Here is a 19,556-nt window from a genome sequence, read left to right as displayed (position 1 = left end):
GGAGAAATTTCTTTAACTAGAGGGCAGTGAAACTGTGGAATACATCGCCCCAGATGGCTGTGGATGATGTCACTGGGTATCTTTAAAGTGGAGGTTGAAAGGTTCTAGTTTAGTCATGAAGTTTAAGGTTATAGAGAGGAGGCAGGGGAGTGGGGTTGAGAAGGACTCAGTGGTCAAATGGCTAATTCTGCTCCTATAACTTATGGGCTTATCATCAACATGTGCACTTCAAGGCTGCAAACTATGATTCTATGAATGTTGGATGAATCACAGGCAGTGAAATGTCAACTTACTAGAGCAAGATAGGATACATGGTTGAGTGGTGCGGCAACAGCAACCTCTTGTTGATTGTTGGCTTCAAGGGGAAGAAGGGAGAATATATCCTACATTGAGAGATCGACGATAGAGAGAGTCAGCAGGTTTAAATTCCTGGGTATTAACATATTGGATTATTATCCTAAGACCAGTACATAAATGCAATGATAAGGAAAGCGCACCAGTGTCTTTACTTTATTAGGAGGTTAATGAAGTTTGGTTGGTCAACAAATGCTCTAACTGACTTCTACAGATATACTGCTGGATGTACATTGACTGGTTGCATCACAGTCTGGAACAGCACTTCAAATGTGCAGGGACATGAGAAGCCGCAGAGAGTAGTACACTTAGTCCAATATATCAAAGGCTAATCCCTCTCCATTATTGGTAGTACGTATAGGAAGAGCAGCCTCAAGAAGACAACATCCATGTCATTTTCTTGCAGCTACCATAAGGTAGGAGGTACAGAACCTGAAGTCCCACATCACCAGGTTCAAGAACAGCTACTTCCCTTCAATCGTTCAGTTCTTGAACCAAATGCCACAAACAATATCACTGCAGTTCAGCAGTGCTATGACCACTTTGGTTACTTTGCACTACAATTGACTTTTTTGCTCTAATTGTTTTTTTGCAGACAACTAAATATAACTTACGTTTTTCTTGTGAATGCTGCTTATCTGATGCTGTGTGCCTGTAATGTTGCTGCAAATTTTTCATTGCACCTGTGCAGAAACGTACTTGTGCGCATTACAATAAACTTGATTTTGACACTGACATTGATACATTTGATTTGCAAATAGTGGTTGAGCTACAAGTGGGTGAACTTGATAAAACACAAAACAGCTATCTGGAGCCTTCAAGGCAAGTTCAATCTGCTGCCGAAGAATCTATTCAAGGGCACAAAAACTGTAGAGCCCAAGATTCCTTCCTCTCTAGAACTATCTGTAAATAATGATGGGGCAAGAATGAAAATGGAAGTGAAATAGGAAAAAAAGACAGAGCGAGAGTGCCTTAATATAAGTGAGACAAGAGAAATTGGAGCCGTAGACCCATATAAAGCATACTGAAAACTACGTGAAACAGGTAAAGAATCTGATGGTAAATAGAAGAAAGTGGTATCCACAGGTTAGGAAGAAGTGTTAAGCCACTTTAAAAACGTGTGCAGATTTAGAAGATCAATTGCTGAAGGGCCATTTTGGAATGAGCATTTAGGAGCCACAAAAGAAGCAGACAGCAAGCTAAGAATCTGATTGTTTGAAAATGGCAAACATTTCATGATCTGGGCTTTTTTTTATAATAGCTTCAAAAGTGCTAATTTGTATAACACTGTATAAGTAATGAATCAAAATGAAAACCTTCAAATATCTTTCAACTTACATCAATATTACATGATCGAAAACGCTTCCTCTCTCCAAGACAGTATCGCCCGCCAACAGTTGGCCTGGAAAGAGATCTGCATTAATATATTGTAAGGAATTCAGATATAGTCTTATTCTGTAAATGCTGTTCAACATTTATGATTGTGTCGTTAGAGATATTAGAATCAAGCTACAGCAACCTGATTTACAACCCAATTTTGCCTTCACTCTTTCATTGGTCCTTGGAAGCCATACAGACAAATCCAGCATTGCTATTTTTCTGCTATCATTAATTTGTTGATTTTCTGTGATGTTGGTGAGGCTGAATTTGTAGCATTCTGTGCAGTTCTAGTCACCTACCTACAGGAAATATAGTAATAAGGTTGAATGAGTGTGCCGTCTCTGAGGGGTTTGTATGGTCTTCCTGTGAACCGTGTAAATTTCCTCTGAGTTTTGGTTTCTTCCCCACTTCCAAAGACATATCGGTCAAGAGGTTAATTGGTCATTGTAAATTGTCCTGTAATTAAGCCAGTGTTAAATAGGCAGGTTGCTGGGCAGTGCGGCTTGTTGGGCTAGAAAGGCCTGTTCTGTGCTGTGAAAGGTTGAATAGGTTAGGATGAAGGGTCTTGGACCGAAACACTGTTTATTCCCTGCTTGCGGAGTTCCTCCAGTATTTTGTGTGTAGAACTAGATGTCATAGGTTTAGGGTGAAAGGTGAAATATTTAAGGGGAATCTGAGGGGTAACTTCTTCACACAGAGGATGGTGCCAGCGGAAGTGGTAGACATGAGTTAAATCATTACATTTAAACGCAGCTGGGATAAGAACATGGATAGGAGGAATTTGAAGGGATATGGTCCAGCTGCAGGTAGTTGGGACTAGGCAGAAGTCAGGTCAGCATGGACTAGATGGGCTGAAGGGCCTGTTTCTGTGCTGTTATGCTCTATGACTAATTTTCAGAAAATATTATGGTGCTTAACTCCGTCTCGTGTCTGTAAAGCACATGATCCACCTTATCAAGCAACACACATCAAAGTTGCTGGTGAACGCAGCATCTCTAGGAAGAGGTGCAGTCGACGTTTCGGGCCGAGACCCTTCATCAGGACTAACTGAAGGAAGAGTGAGTAAGGGATTTGAAAGTTGGAGGGGGAGGGGGAGATCCAAAATGATAGGAGAAGACAGGAGGGGGAGGGATAGAGCCAAGAGATGCACAGGTGATAGGCAAAAGGGATACGAGAGGATCATGGGACAGGAGGTCCGGGAAGAAAGACAAGGGGGGGGGGAACCCAGAGGATGGGCAAGGGGTATATTCAGAAGGACAGAGGGAGAAAAAGGAGAGTGAGAGAAAGAATGTATGTATAAAAGTAAGTAACAGATGGGGTACGAGGGGGAGGTGGGGCATTAGCGGAAGTTAGAGAAGTCGATGTTCATGCCATCAGGTTGGAGGCCACCCAGACGTAATATAAGGTGTTGTTCCTCCAACCTGAGTGTGGCTTCATCTTTACAGTAGACGAGGCCGTGGATAGACATGTCAGAATGAGAATGAGATGCGGAATTAAAATGTGTGGCCACTGGGAGATCCTGCTTTCTCTGGCGGACAGAGCGTAGATGTTCAGCAAAGCGGTCTCCCAGTCTGCGTCGAGTCTCGCCAATATATAAAAGGCCACATCGGGAGCACCGGACGCAGTATATCACCCCAGCCGACTCACAGGTGAAGTGTTGCCTCACCTGGAAGGACTGTTTGGGGCCCTGAATGGTGGTAAGGGAGGAAGTGTAAGGGCATGTGTAGCATTTGTTCCGCTTACACGGATAAGTGCCAGGAGGGAGATCAGTGGGGAGGGATGGAGGGGACGAAAGGACAAGGGAGTCGCGTAGGCAGCGATCCCTGCGGAACACATAAAGACCCGGCCTGGAGTTCAAGGCTGGAATCTTGAGAGCTCGGATCAGAGGGGGGAGGGGGGAGGATGGGGGTACACTCTCCCTCCTGGCACTTATCCGTGTCAGACCCCACTTGGAGTACTGTGCTCAGTTCTGGTCGCCTCACTACAGGAACGACGTGGAAACCACAGAAAGGGTACAGAAGAAATTTACAAGGATGTTGCCTGGATTGGGAAGCATGCCTTATGAGAATAGGTTGAGTGAACTCGGCCTTTTCTCCTTGGAGTGATGGAGGATGGGAGGTGACTTGATAGAGGTGAACAAGATAATGAGAGGCATTGATCGGGTGGATAGCCAGAGGCTTTTTCCCAGGGCTGAAATAGCTAGCACGAGAGGGCATAGTTTTAAGGTGCTTGGAAGTAGGTACAGAGGAGATGTCAGGGGTAAGTTTTTTATGCCAAGAGTGGTGTATGCATGGAATGGGCTGCCGGTGACGGTGGTGGAGGCGGAAATGATAGGGTCTTTTAAGAGACTCCTGGATGGCTACATGGAGCTTAGAAAAATAGAGGGTTATGGATAAAGCCTAGGTAGTTCTAAGGTAGGGACATGTTGGGCACAGCTTTGTGGGCCGAATGGGCTGTATTGTGCTGAATGCTTTCTATATTTCTATGTTTCGAAATGAAGAAACAGTGGACGTTCCAAGTCAAGACCCTTCATGAAGGCTGGAAAAGAAGAGGAGAGATACTAGAATAAAAAGGTGGGGAAGGAGGAATGAAGTAAGAAACTGGGAGGTGATAGGTGGAAAATGTAAAGGGCTGGAGAAGAAGGAATCTGATAGGAGAGGAGGGTGGAACATGGAAGCCAGGAAAGGAGGAAGGACACCAGGGGGAGGTGATAGGCAGCTGAGGAGAAGAGGTAAGAGGCCAGAGTGTGGAATAGAAGAGTGAAGGTGCGGGGGGGGGGGTGTTATTTCCAGAGGCTGAAGAAATTGATTTTTATGCCATTAGGTTGGAGGCTAACTGGATGGAATATGAGGTGTTGCTCCTCCACCCTGAGAGTGGGCTCATTGTGACAGAAGAGATGGCCATGGACTGACATGTCAGAACAAGAATGGGGATAAGGATGATAGGAATTAAAATGGTTGGACACCAGGAATTTCTACATTTTGCAGAATTAAATGTGAATGTAACCTTAAATAAAAAATACTTGCAAATACAACACTATTGAAATTATACAATACCAAATAAACCAGAGTCCTGATGGAGGGTTTCAACCCAAAACCCATTTCAGAAGACTGGAAACTTGCAAATTTCACTCCACTTTTCAAGAAGGGAGAGAGGTAGAAGAAAGAAAATTATAAGCCAGTTAGTGTGACCTCATTGGAGTTGATTGTTAAGGATATGGTTTTGAGTTACTTGGAAGCACATGATACAATAGGCTGTAGTCAGCATGGTTTCCTTAAGGGAAAATCTTGCAAGACAAATCTGTTGGAATTCTTTGAAGAAATAACAAACAGATCAGTTGATGTTGTGTACTTGGATTTTCAGAAGATCTTTGACAAGGTGCCACACATGGGGCTGTTTAACAAGCTATGAGCCTGTGGTATTAAAGGTTCAAAAAACTAGGTAATGATAGAGATCTTGAAGATTATAAGGCTAGCAGGAAGGAGCTTAAGAATGAAATTAGGAGAGCCAGGAGAGGCCATGAGTAGGCTTTGGCAGACAGCATTAAGGAAAACCCCAAGGCATTCTACAAATATGTGAAGAGCAAGAGGATAAGACGTGAGAGGATAGGTCCAATCAAGTGTGACAGTGGCAAAGTGTGTATGGAAGTGGAGGAGATAGCAGAGGTACTTAATGAACGGAAAAGGATTTTGGCAATTGTAGGAATGACTTTCAGCGGACTGAAAAGCTTGAGCATGTAGATATTAAGAAAGAGGATGTGCTGAAGCCTTTGGAAAGCATCAAGTTGGGTAAGTGACCAGGCTACTGTGAGATGCGAGGGAGGAGATTGCTGAGCCTCTGGCGATGATCTTTACATCATCAATGGAGACGGGAGGGGGAGTAGAGATAGCCCTGGTAATTATAGACCAGTGAGTCTTACTTCAGTGGTTGGTAAGTGGATGGAGAAGATCCTGAGAGGCAGGATTTATGAACATTTGGAGAGGCATGATATGGTTAGGAATAGTCAACATGGCTTCGTCAAAGGCAGGTCATGCCTTAAGAGCCTGATTGAATTTTTTGAGCATGTGACTAAACACATTGATGAAGGTAGTGCAGTAGATGTAGTGTATATGGATTTCAGCAAGGCATTTGATAAGGTTCCCCATGCAGGGCTTATTGAGAAAGTAAGGAGGCATGGGATCCAAGGGGACATTGATTTGTGGATCCAGAATTGGCCTGTCCACAGAAGGAAAAGAGTGGTTATAAACGGGTTATATTCTGCATGGAGATTGGTGACCAGTGGTGAGCCTCAGGGATCTGTTCTGGGCTCCTACTCTTTGTGATATTTTTAAATGATCTGGATGAGGAAGTGGAAGGATGGGTTAGTAAATTTGCTGATGATACAAAGTTTGGGGCTGTTGTTGATAGTGTGGAGTGCTGTCAGAGGTTATAGCAGGACATCAATAGGATGCAAAACTGGGCTGAGAAGTGGCAGATGGAGTTCAACCCAGATAAGGGTGAGGTGGTTCATTTTGGTTGGTCAAGTATGATGGCAGAATATAGTATTAATGGTAAGACTCTGGATAGTGTGGAGGATCAGAGGGATCTTGGAGTCAGAGTCCATAGGACATTCAAAGCTGCTACGCAGGATAACTCTGTGGTTAAGAAAGCATACGGTGCATTGGCCTTCATCAGTCGTGGGTTTGAGTTTAAGAGCCGAGAGGTAATGTTGCAGCTATACAGAATTCTGGTCAGACCCCATTTGGAGTACTGAATTCAGTTCTGGTTGCATCACTACAGGAAGGATGTGGAAACCATAGAAAGGATGCAGAGGAGATTTACAAAGATGTTGCCTGGATTGGGGAGCATGCCTTATGAGAATAGGTTGAGTGAACTTAACCTATGAACTTAACTTAACCTATAGGTTGACTGGCCTTTTCTCCTTGGAGTGACAGAGGATGAGAGGTGACCTGATAGAGGCATTGTGTGGTAGTCAGAGACTTTTTCTCAGGGCTAAAATGGCTGACATGAGAGGGGATAGTTTTAAGGTGCTCAGAAGTAGATACAGAGGAGATGTCAGGGGTAAATTTTTTTTTTACACAGAGAGTGGTGAGTGTGTGGAATGGGCTGCCGGCGAGGGTGGTGGAGGCGGATATGATAGGGTCTTTTAAGAGACTCCTGGATGGGTAATGGAGCTTAGAAAAATAGAGGGCTATGGGTAACTGTAGATAATTTCTAAAGTAAGGACATGTTTGGCACAGCTTTGTGGTCCAAAGGGCCTGTATTATGCTATAGGCTTTCTATGTTTCTATGTCTTTGACAAGGTGCCACATGAGGCTGCTTAACAAATTACAATCCCATGGTATTACAAGAAAGATTCTAGCATGGATAAAGCAGTGGCTCATTGGCTGGAGGCAAAGAGTTGGAATAAACAAAGCCTTTTCTGGTTGCTGCCAATGACTAGTGATGTTCCACAAGGGTCTGTGTTGGGACCGATACTTTTTTGCGTTATATGTCAATGATTTGGATTTGTGGCCAAATGTGCAGATGATATGAAAATAGTTGGAGGGGCAGGTAGTTTTGAGGAAATAGGGAGGCTACAGAAGGATAGACAGATCCTTAAAGACGTCAGTTGTTAAGGATGAGCTGATGGAGTACTTGGTGACACAGGATGAGATAGTACAAAGTCAGCATTGTTTCCTTCAGGGAAAATCCTGCCTGACGAACGTGCTGGAATTCTTTGAGGAGGTTACAAGTAGGGTAGTTAAAGGGGATGCAGTGGATGTTGTTTATTTGGACTTTCAGAAGGCCTTTGACAAGGTGCCACATATGAGGCTGCTTACCAGGTTAAGAGCCCATGGTATTACAGCAAAGTTACTAATATGGTTAGAGCATTGGCTGATTGGTAGGAGGCAGCGACTGGGAATAAAAGGATCCTTTTCTGGTTGTCTGCCAGTGACTCGTGGTGTTCCGCAGTGGTTGGTGTTGGGACCACTTCTTTTTATGCTGTATATAAGTGATCCAGATGATGGAATAGATGGCTTTGTTGCCAGTTTTCAGATGATACAAAGATTGGTGGAGGGGCAGGTAGCGTTGAGGAAACGAGTAGAATGCAGAAGGACTTAGACCAGGGGTGTCAAACTCATTTTAGGTCATGGTCAGATTGGGCAAAATGCGACTTCATGTGAGCCGGATCAGTTGTGCACGCACGTGTGCTCCCACAGCTTTTGTTGCCTTCGTTTTTTCAACCTGCTGTCATGTGTCTCAGTCTCTGCTATAACTACAAAGTGTTTCACTTTATGAATTTTGTTTCTTATGAAGGAGATTGTCTAGCAAGCATTATTTTTATGATTGGTGTTAACTTACAGTCTTAGGCTACAAGAAAGTTATGATGAAAGAGAGAAAAAAAAGGATGCTATTTTGGCTAAGATTGTTTTGGGAGCCACACCCTTTCCATTAATAAACCATTTGAAATCGAACATTAGCAGACACAAATGTAGACCTAACGAAACAAATTGTAAATGTAGGCTACACAACTGTACCTAATTTTTATTAGCCTGCTTCCAGTAATCAAACTCAGACAATGAACACAGTTAGCCTCTAATTTTTATTGAAGTGATCACATTTACAATAATAGTCAGAAAATGAATGAATCACAATATTATGACACTCAATATTTCATAATGCATTTTGCTTACATGACACAGTGCATCGAACAGTGTCATTCATTTTTCACTTTCTGCTTCCAGACACCTGACATCTCTTGGCTTTAACCAGCCTGTCAACATCAGGGACCAGTTTCTGGGCAGTTGTGATTTTCATAATGTCAGTTAGATGTCTGTGTGTCAGCTGTGAGTGCAGTTTGGATTTGTTAATGTTCATCATGGAGAACACCTGCTCACAGAGATGTGTTGTCCCGAACATGCAAAGGATCTTTGAAGCAAAGTCTGTCATTTTGGGGTACATCGGTCCCAGGTATTGATAGAATGAGTCCAGACCCACAGTCTCAAATTTATATTTCAAAGCCGATTTACACTGAATTTCAATTAGTTCCATTTGGAGTTCCTCCGGCACATCTGATGCTGCGTTGATGGCAAACAGCGAGCAAAATAGTGAAATTACTTTTCGAGCTGAGTGAAGACTTGAAAACGATTCTGAAACTCACTTTTCAGCCATGATATTTTGTCCTTGTACCTGTCCATATTGTCATTATTCCCATGAGCGACACGCACAGACTGCAAAGAGGGGAAATGAGCTGGGTTGCTCCGAAATAGTTGCATCTCCCACAGGCCTAATTTAATTTGAAAGGCACGAATGTTGTCGTAGTATTCTGTAACAAGTTTGTTGTGGCCTTGCATATTAACATTAAGCACATTGAGTCCCTTGGCTCTAATAAAATTAACTGTTTTGATTACTACATCCATGACATTGTCTATTTTCAGGCTCCTGTGACATAACGCCTCTTGGTGTATAATACAATGAAAATTCCAGAATTCCTGCTCTGGATTCCCTGTCTGAACTTTCTCTCTGAGTTTTGCAACAACACCTGCCTTTTTGCCAACCATGGATGGTGCGCCATCTGTTGCCACGCTGACAGCGTGACTCCAGTCAACCCCCAGTCTGTCCAAGGCCTTGACGAGGATGGAGATAACGTCGTTCGCCATTGTGGTGTTTGTCAAGGGCACCATCACCACAAACTCCTCGGTGACGGTCAAAGATGCATCAACACCACGAATAAATATTCCCAATTGAGCTAGATCAGTCATGTCGGTGCTCTCATCAATTGCAATAGAGAAGGCAATAAGTGACTTCACATTATCTTTTAGTTGACTGTTCAAATCTCCTGCAAGGTCCACAGTATTTCTCGACAAGCTGATATTACCAAAAGCCTGTCTCTTCTCAGGGCACACCAGCGTCAGCATGTATGCTTTGATGAATTCCCCCTATGAGCAGCTATTTTGTTGGCAATAATATAGCTGGGCCTTGACAGCTCCATCATAAGTCTCTCGACTTTTGGTGAACACTGATTGCTGTTTTCTCAGAGCTGCTTCAAGCTCGTTTACCCTTTGCGTTCTGAGTCGTCCTGCGTACTTGTCATAGTTTTCTCCACGTGACGTCTCATAGTGTCGTTTGATATTGTACTCTTTTGCCACAGCCACTTGTTGTGAGCATATCAGACACACTGGTTTGCCGTTGACCTCACAGAAGGAAAAACGATCTTTCCAATTATCGTTGACTATCCGACCTTCGAAGTCAACTTTTCTTTTCTTGGAAAGCATTTTGAACCACAGCAGCAAACACAGTCTCAGTCTTGCTACAGGTGTTACTTACCTGAGTACTCTGTGTGTTTATACTGTGTCTGACGATGTAAGTGGGACCCTAGTGGTCTTCAGTGCAGGGTGGTAGGTGCTTATGCACAGCGGGTGGTTAACTGCAGCCTATTGTTTTCTAAGTACACACAACAAGCTGCCGGTGCAGCAGGCGGCACAGACAGTGGTGGAGAGAGAGAGAGCGGCTGCCGTACAGATACATAATAAACGGTTGTGAAAATATTTTTTTTCCCCCCAAATCATCCCGCGAGCTGACTTGGACCCCTTCGCAGGCTGATAGTTTGACACCCCTGACTTAGACAGATTAGGAGAATGGGCAAGAAAGTGGCAAATGATAATACAACATTGGAAAATGCATGGTCATGCACTTTGGTAGTAGAAATAGATGTGCGGACTATTTTCTAAACGGGGAGAAACTCCAGGAATCTGAGATGCAGAGGGACTTGGGAGTCCTTATGCAGAACACCCTAAAGGTTAACTTGCAGGTTGAGTTGGAGGTGAGGAAGGCAAATGCCATGTTAGCATTCATTTCAAGAGGTCTAGAATACAAGAGCAAGGATGTGATGCTGAGGCTTTATAAGGCATTAGTGAGGCCTCACCTTGAGTATTGTGAACAGTTTTGGGCCCCTCATTTCAGAAAAGATGTGCTGGCATTGGACAGGGTACAAAGGAGGTTCACAAGGATGATTCCAGGAATGAATGGGTTATCATACGAGGAATGTTTGATGGCTCTGAGTCTGTACTTGCTGGAATTCAGAGGGATGAGGGGGGATCTCATTGAAACCTTTCGAATGTTGAAAGGCCTAGACAGAGTAAATGTGGAAAGGATGTTTCCCATGGTGGGAGAGTGTAGGACAAGAGGGCACAGCCTCACGATAGAGGGGCACCCTTTCAAAATAGAGATGCGGAGAAATTTTTTTAGCCAAAGGGTGGTGAATTTGTGAAATTTATTGCCACATGCAGCTGTCGTTGCGTGTATTTAAGGCAGAGATTGATAGGTTCTTGATTGGACATAGCATCAAAGGTTATGAGGACAAATCCGGGAACTGGGGTTGAGGAGATAAAAAAAAATCAGTCATGATTGAATGGCGGAGCAGACCCAATGGGCCAGATGACCTAATTCTGCTCCAATGTCTGAAGATCTTATGGAAATAAAAGGGTCGACTATTTTCTAAATGGAGAGAAAATCCAAAAAAACTGAGGTTCAAAGGGACTTGTGAGTCCTTGTGCAGGATTCCCTGAGGTTTAATTTGTAGTTTGAGTCTGTGGTGAGGAAGGCAAATGTGAGGTTAACATTCATTTCAAGAGGGCTAGATTATAAAAGCAAGGATGTTATGTTGGGACTTTGTAAAGTATGGTGAGCTGTTTTGGGCCCCTTACCTAAGAAATGTGGGAGAGTCTAAGACCAGAGGACGCAACCTTGGAATAGAGGGGCATTCTTTTCGAATAGAGATGAGGAATTTCTTTAGCCAGAGGGTGGTCAGTCTGTGGAATTTGCTGGCACAGGCAGCTGTGGATGCCAAGTCTTGTGGGGGGGAGGGGGAAGGCAGGAGATTTAAGTTGAGAGGAAAAATGGACCAGCCATGATGAAATGGTGGAGCAGACTCAATGGGCCAAATGGCCTAATTCCGCTCTTTATCTTATGGTCTTAATACCAACCATTCCTTTCCTCCCCAGATGCTGTTCAACCCGGTGAGTCCCTCCGACAGATTATTGTATCAAATAAACTTTTAATTTAGCTTTGAGCTGCCTTGGAAATGTGATCACTTAGATTTCGCTATGGTTGAAATTAATTGCAATAACATAATTTCCATTTATTCTGTATTACTCCTTAAATTCAACTGGGTACCCCCCCCCGCCCCCCGTATATGTCGCACTGGCACATCTGATACAATTTCAGTGCTAAACTGGCATCAAGATTCAAGATTATTTATTGTAATTTCCAGTACACAAGTGTGAATGAGAACAAAATAATTGCTACTCCGGTTCCGATTAGTGCAAAAAAAAAACAAGAAGATAAAGAGCACAATAGCAATAAAAACACAATAAATACATAAGATAGCTTATATACAAAAATTGATTGTATGTTCATAAAGTGTCGCTAGGCACATGAGTGTCTCTACATAAATTGACTGACAGAAAGTGTTAAATTAGTGGTGATTGGGGTTGTGGAGGAATGGGTTAGTGGGTGAAGGTGTTGATCTGCCTTACTGCTTGGGGAAAGTAGCTGTTTTTGGGCTTGGTGGTCTTGGTGTGGATGCCACATATACTCCTGCCTGATGGGAGTGGGACAAACAGTCCATGAACAAGTTTAGTGGGATCCTTCATGCTGTTACTGGCCCTTTTCTGGTACCTTTCTGTATATTTATCCTTGGTGGCACGTAGGCTGGTTGTGGTGAAGCATCAGACAGCTTTGACTATCCGTTGTAGAGCCTTCCTGTCCACTGCAGTGCAGTTTCTGTACCATACAGTGATGTAGAATGTTAGGATATGTAGAATGATGTGAGAACAGATATGTATAGTCCAGCTCTTAGTGATAGGTTGTGCAGTGACAATATTCCCTGTCCTACACAAATTCTGGAGTGTTTCCATGGAAATCAGGCTACATGCACTAACTATGGGTCATTGTCGGGCGGGTCATTGATGCAGATGATAGAGTTAAAACTTGAAAATGCTAAAAATGTTCAGCACAGTATTTGTGGAAGAATAAAAAATATTAATGTTTCAGGTCTGAGACCCACAGTCATGTTTCTCTTGCCAAAGATTCTGCCTATTATTAAACTTTGCAATACTGATTCTGTAGGTAAAATGATCGTGGGTATGTCTTCAATGAGACCAGTAGAGCATAAAACATGAGCAGAATTAGGCCATTTGGTCCATTGAGTCTGCTCCAGCGTTCCACCATGGCTGATTTATTAGCCCTCTCAACCCCATTCTCCTGTCTTCTCTCCATAACCTTTGACGCCCTGACTAATCAAGAACCTATTAACCTTTGCTGTAAATACACCCAATAACATGGCCTACACAGCTGTCTGTGGCAACGAATTCCACAGATTCACCACCCTATGGCTAAAGAAATTCCACCTCATCTTTGTTCTAAAAGAAGGTTCTTCTATTCTGAGGCTGTGCCTTTGGTCCTTGACTTCCCTACTATTGGAAATATCATCTCCACATACACTCTACCTCGGCCTTTCAACATTCGATCAGTTTCAATGAGATTCACCCTCATTCTTCTAATCTCCAGCAAGTACAGGCCTAGAGCCATCAAACACTCCTCATATGTTTACTCTTTCATTCCAGGATCATTCTCATAGCATGTCTGTAGTACTGCATTTTTAAAAGAACTTTTGACATCAAATTAAATCAGATATATTACTGATCACTGATGGGTAAATAATATAAAAAGATACAGTTAAGTATAAACTCTGACAAAATAAATGCAGCAACCAAAAAGAGCAAGGGGCATCACTGAGTAAATAATTCATAGTGAATGGTGCCTCGGTTAATTAATAATACGAATATTTCAATGGAGAAGCTAACGCCAGCAAATTAAGAACTTTTTAGGTCAACATATAAACTAGTTAATCATAGAGTTACAGGTCCATACAAGAATACTCGCCCATCGTGTCCATGTTGACCAGCAAGTATCCATAAGACCATAAGATATAGAAGCAGAATTAAGCCATTTGGCCCATTGGGTCTGCTCTGCTATTTTGTCCTGGCTGATCCATTTCCCTCTCAGCCCCAATCTCTTGCCTTCTCTCTGTATCCCTTTATGTTCTGAGTAATCAAGAATCTATCAACCTCTACCTTAAATATACCAAATGACTTGGTCTCCACAGCTGCCCGTGGCAACGAATTCTAAGATTCACCACTCTCTGGCTAAAGTTTCCATTTGTAAGTTTTTATTGTTACTACCTTGATGTACTTGTATATATAGTGGTCTGTCTGGATGGCATGCAAATAAAATCTGGATGGAAAAGAGGCTAGGTTGGTACTTAGGAAATATCAAGACAGATCAATTAAACAACCTTCTCTGCTTTAATCTATTCAGTCATTGAACTTGTTACACATTTTGTAAATGTGCCTTGGTGTTCACTAATCATATTTTGGAATGAAGACCACTATTTACAGGTACTTATGGGATGCGTTTACAACTTAACGAAAATATAAATATGCACAAATACATCAGGATAGTTGATGGGAATATTGTGGAATATAAAGCACACTTGTAAAATAATTAAATTGACAAATTCAACATTGCCACTCATCTCAGGCACTTGTTATAAACACAAGATATTCTGCAGATGCTGGAAATCCAGATCAACATACACAAAATGCTGGAAGAACTCACCAGGCCAGGCTGTATCTATGGAAATAAGTAAACAGTTGATGCTTTGGGCTGTGACCCTTCATGGTAAGGAAGGGGGAAGATGCCAGATTAAAAAAGTTGGGGGAGGGGAAGAAGGACAAGCTAGAAGGTGATAGGTGAAACCAGGTGGGTGGGAGAGAGGGGTTGAAGTAAGAAGCTGGAAGGTGATAATTAGAAAAGGCAAAGGGCTGGAGAAGAGTATAATCAAGATTTTGTTGTTAACCTACCTTGGACTGTCACATTGCCTGCTGGAATATGAAACTCCACCTCCACAGGTCCTGCTGCATTCTCCCCATGCTGACCAAGGTCCCCAGGCTCCATCCACTCCCTCTGGTCGAGTTCCAAATGGGACACAGTCTCGTTTATAGCACCACTACAATACAAACTTGTATTTAAACTTTAGATATAAAAATCGGGCTTTTGCAATTTTATTAATCCAACTGAATTACTGTTGTAACAGATAGCTGACAGTCTAAAAATGAGCCCTCACAGCAGAAAATATATTAAAACAGCACTGACAAGAGAAAATATGTAGAAGGTGGAAATCCAAGCAACACAGACAAAATGCTGGAGGAGCATTTTTGTGTGTCTTACTTAAAACAGCACTGCATGGTTATGTGACAATGTATTTTGTATAAACATAATCCTTCTCATTGGCTTTGAAATCCTACATTAGCTCACAGCTAATTACATAAATCTGAAGGACAGAAACTACGGTAATGTATCTTGACATATTACACTTTCCATGCCAAGTTGCTATCTTCTAGGTATGCTCCTGCTTCGGTTAATGACGTCCCCCTTCATTCTTGTAAACAGCAGTAAATGTAGGCCCAGAATCATCAAACACTCCTTATATTTTAACCCTTTCATGACCATGATCATTCTTGTAAACCTCTGGTTTCTCTCCAGTATCAGCACATACTTCCCTGGATATGGAGCCTAAAACTGCTCACAACGCGAAGTGCTGAGGTAAAAGAAAAGACTGCAGGCTTATACAAGGACTGGGAATGTGGAAAGCCACGGACTCCATGGTAGCATGATACTATTATAGCTTTGGGTGTTGGACTTTGGAGTTCAATTCTGGTGTACTCTGTAAGGAGTTTGTACGTCCTCCCCATGACTTCGCGAGTTTCCTCCAGGTGCTCTAGTTTCCTCCCACAATCCAAAGATGTATTGGTTAGTAGGTTAATCAGTCATTGTAAATTGTCCTGTAATTAGGCTAGAGTTAAATAGATGGGTTGCTGGGCAACGGAGCTCATGGGGCTGGAAGGGTCTGTTCCACGCTGTAGCTCTAAATAAAAATAAATAATAAGCCCTGAAGAACATGAATTAATGAAGACAGCTTATAGTTCAAGTAACTAATTCCCCAGTAAAGACAGATAAAATCATTACAAAAGGCATCAGCAATTTGGCTTTAAAAATATCACTCACAGAGTAAGAGACTGAAATGATAAATTTGTGCAAGATATTTAGGATACATGTAAAAATGATGGGGACTACAGCTACAAGAGCAGGTGTGAGAGGTGTGGCAGAAAAAAACTTAACTCTGCACGTTTTTATAATGTTTTAATATAATTACAATGACTACTTTCAATCTCTCCTATACTCCTTTAAGATATTTCCATCTCATATATTAATTTAAAAAAATCCCTTTGAGCATCTTATTGAAAGTCCGAGCTGTGTTGAAGCAATTAATGATATGGTATATGTATGTAAATAAAATAAATTAAAAATGTGAACTTAAAACCTCAGCATATTTTGCTTCATGCCATATTCTCCTCAGAACAGATCATGACTATAACCATTTCCTTCTGTAGCATTGTGAGGCGAACAGAGACCACAATGCCTAGAGCGATTATCAATGGGCACTCCTGGATCAACCTCAGATTTCTTGTGCGAGCTCGAAAGGATCCTCCTGCCTATGACTTGATGTCATATCCCATACAGTATTTTTCTCCAGGACCTAGGTATTAAACCTCAACTCACACCGCTTCACCATCTAAATCTCTATCATCCCCCTCTCTCTCATCCCCCACCCATTCACCCTTCTCCTAGACCTGCTATAAAATCCACAAAAGAGGCCTCACCCTCCATGCCCTTCTTCATTTACCTCTTAGCATGTGGATACACCCACATCACAAAGACTCAGTGGTTCAAATGAATTCACTGCCAACTTCTCAAGGGCAATTATGAATGGGCAATTAAATGCTAGCTCATTTAATTGAATGAATGAGAAGTTCCTTGATATTCTTGGCTGGAATCACTCTCTACTTGCCAATCAGCTTAACACAGTGTACCTTTCTGCCTCTTATCCCCATTATAATGAAGCACATAGCTTCAGTGTTGTCCACCAACACCATAAGACATAGGAGCAAAATTATCTATCACGGCTGATATATTATCCCTCTCAACCTTATTTTCTTGCATTCTCCTTGCAACCTTTGACACCCTGACTAATCAAGAACCTATCAATCTCTTCTTTTAATATACTCAATGACTTAACCATCACAATCATCTATGGCAATGAATTCCATAGATTCACCACCCTCTGGCCAAAGAAATTCCTCCTTATCTCTGTTCTAAAGGGATGTCCTTCTATGCTGAAGCTGTGCCCTCTGATCGTAGGCTCCCCCACTATAGGAAACATCCTTTCCACATCCACCTTATCTAGGGATTTCAATATTCAAAAGGTTTCACTGAGATCCTCCTTCATCCTTCTAAACTCTAGCGAGTACAGGCACAGAGCCATCAAATGGTTCTCATATGTTAACCTTTTCATTCGTGGAATCATTCTCATGAACTTCCTCTGGACACTCTCCAATGCCAGCACGCTCTTTCTTAGATAAAGAGCCCAAAACTGCTCACAATTCTCCAAGTATGATCTGATCCATGCCTTATAAAGTCTCAGCATAATATCCTTGCTTTTATATTTGCATATCCACCCCTCTCCATCAAACTGACATCAGTCTTTAACCCTTCCTATCTCAGAACCCACCACACCACCCAGCACATTACAACAGCCTGATCTTGTTACTGAGTATTCTAGTTTCTCAAACTAAGCCTTGGAATCTATTCACAAACAAGAGAAAATATGCAGATGTTGGAATTCCAAGCGACACACACTTGGATGAAGGATCTTGGCTCAAAACGTCAACTGTTTGCTCTTTTCCATAGATGCTGCCTGGCCTGCTGAGTTCCTCCAACATTTTGTGTGTGTTGCTTGGAACTTACTAGCAGTTGGCAAATGTTTAAGAAAACATAGAATGTCTATTCAGTTGATGGGGGGGGGGTGGCAGTGGGAGGAAAAGTGATGACTGTTGGCACCCTATCCAAGGGTAGTCCCAATGTACTGTAATTTCTAGGTCACTATTTTGATTAGATTCTAAAGTGTCAAATTAGTTCCAAATAAATAAAAAATAATAGCAGTAGTACTCACCCCTTTTTCAATTGTATTGGATTGGCATACTGTTCCCTCAGCAGCAGGAATGCTGTTTGTAATACAACGATTGCTTTTACTGAGACACCACAACTCACTGCATACCTCCTATAAACAAAATATTAATAAGAAAGTATCAAGAACCAAAAATGCCTTTCTAAGCTAAGGAAAAGTATTAGTGTGTTCTGTGTTATATTAAATATACCTATGTACCTATGACATGCAAACTTTATTTTCCTAAATTAATCCTAAATAGATTGCAAGAATATTTGATAAAAAATCATGAACGTGTACTTGCTGAGCAAACATTTTATTTCACAGTTTGGATTGTTAAAATAACAGACAGGGAAGATTGGCATTGTATTCTAATTGGCAGAGTTTAACATAAATCAGCTAAGTGAGGCTTCTGCCTTCAGGTTGCTGATAATACTAAACTGGCTCTATGCTTATGGCTGTAAAATGAACATAATGTTATGCACTGGTTTTAAAGCAATTTCAAATTGAAGCTTTTTATTTTTAAAATATATGATTTCTTTAGTTTAAAAATAGAATACCTATTCTTAATAGAACTTCTTTTATTTTTGGTTAATCCTTGTGCAGAATCCTTCTTAAAATCGAGTCAGATAGATCTTTCATGGATTGGCAATTCAGTCATAGAGCCATAGAACACTACCACATAGAAACAGGTCCTTTGGCCCATCAAATCTGTGCCAACCTGGTTGCTACCTTGTCCCATCGTTCTGTACACAGACCTTAGTCATCCATGTACTTGTCCAAACTTATCTAATCCACATCTACCACTTCCACAGGCAGCTTGTTTCACTTTTATACTACCCTCTGAGAAGTAATCTCTAACATGCTGTTCCTGTTTAATAGCCTATTAATCATTCATGATTCTTGTTGATATTTTAAAGTCAATCCTTAAACTGTATACATTAGAAAGTAGAAGATTCTAGTGGGGTGCTTACAGTGCTTTAGCACTATTTGCTTCCACCGAACTGCAAATGCACCCTTCCTACACCTCCCATTTCACACAGGGATCTTTCTTTACCCAGTAAGCTTGCAATAATTAAAATTCCATTTACTTGCAGCTACTGGTGTATAACAGATAATAATATTTTATATTTTATTGACTGGGGATGGATTAGAACATAGAACACTATACAGCACAGGAACAGGACTTTCAGCTCATAATGCTGTGCTGAATGAATTACATTAGTAATCAGATGGCTAAATATTCTCTTCTGCCTACACAATGTCGATATTCCTCCATTTTCTTGTGCCTATCTAAACGTCTCTTAAAAGTCCCTAATGTATCTGCCTCTACCAACACACCAGACAGTGCATTCCAGGCACCAACAACTGTCTGTGTAAAAAAAACTTCCTCCTCACATCCACTTTAAAGATACCATCCTCTTCCTCATGAAACTGACTCTTTTAAAAAAAAGTAAGTTTTTAAATATTAGTTAATACTAAGTAACTAATTAGTTTAGGCAGTGCCATTCTCATTGAATTTAAATTATAAAGATATTACACACTTGCAAACACAAAAGAAAATGAATGAACAGATTATAGCAGACAGTAATTACACGACCATAAGACTGAATATATGAAAGTCTGAAGACAGAGTAAAGCAGGAATTCCTTTCTGCAGCTTTGTCTGCCATAAAAGATTAGAACAGTTTTCTATTCTCAAAGAAGGAGCA

General features: G+C 41.6%; 1 protein-coding gene across 2 annotated transcripts in view; it reads right to left on the bottom strand.

Annotated features, from left to right (window-relative positions):
- LOC134337597 (A disintegrin and metalloproteinase with thrombospondin motifs 6-like) overlaps positions 1-19,556 on the bottom strand; it is a 214,649-nt gene that overhangs the window by 48,635 nt on the left and 146,458 nt on the right. For both annotated transcript variants that reach the window (XM_063032752.1, XM_063032753.1), the window contains exons 12-14: positions 17,852-17,959; positions 14,643-14,788; positions 1,693-1,756 (exon numbers count right to left, since the gene is read on the bottom strand). In XM_063032752.1, the coding sequence (XP_062888822.1) occupies positions 1,693-1,756; positions 14,643-14,788; positions 17,852-17,959 (318 nt within the window). The remainder of the gene's footprint in view (positions 1-1,692; positions 1,757-14,642; positions 14,789-17,851; positions 17,960-19,556) is intronic.

This window comes from Mobula hypostoma, chromosome 24 (genome assembly GCF_963921235.1).
Source record: "Mobula hypostoma chromosome 24, sMobHyp1.1, whole genome shotgun sequence".
Taxonomy (NCBI): Eukaryota; Metazoa; Chordata; class Chondrichthyes; order Myliobatiformes; family Myliobatidae; genus Mobula; species Mobula hypostoma.
Note: the sequence above shows the minus strand (reverse complement) of the source record. Positions and strands in the feature narration are given on the sequence as shown.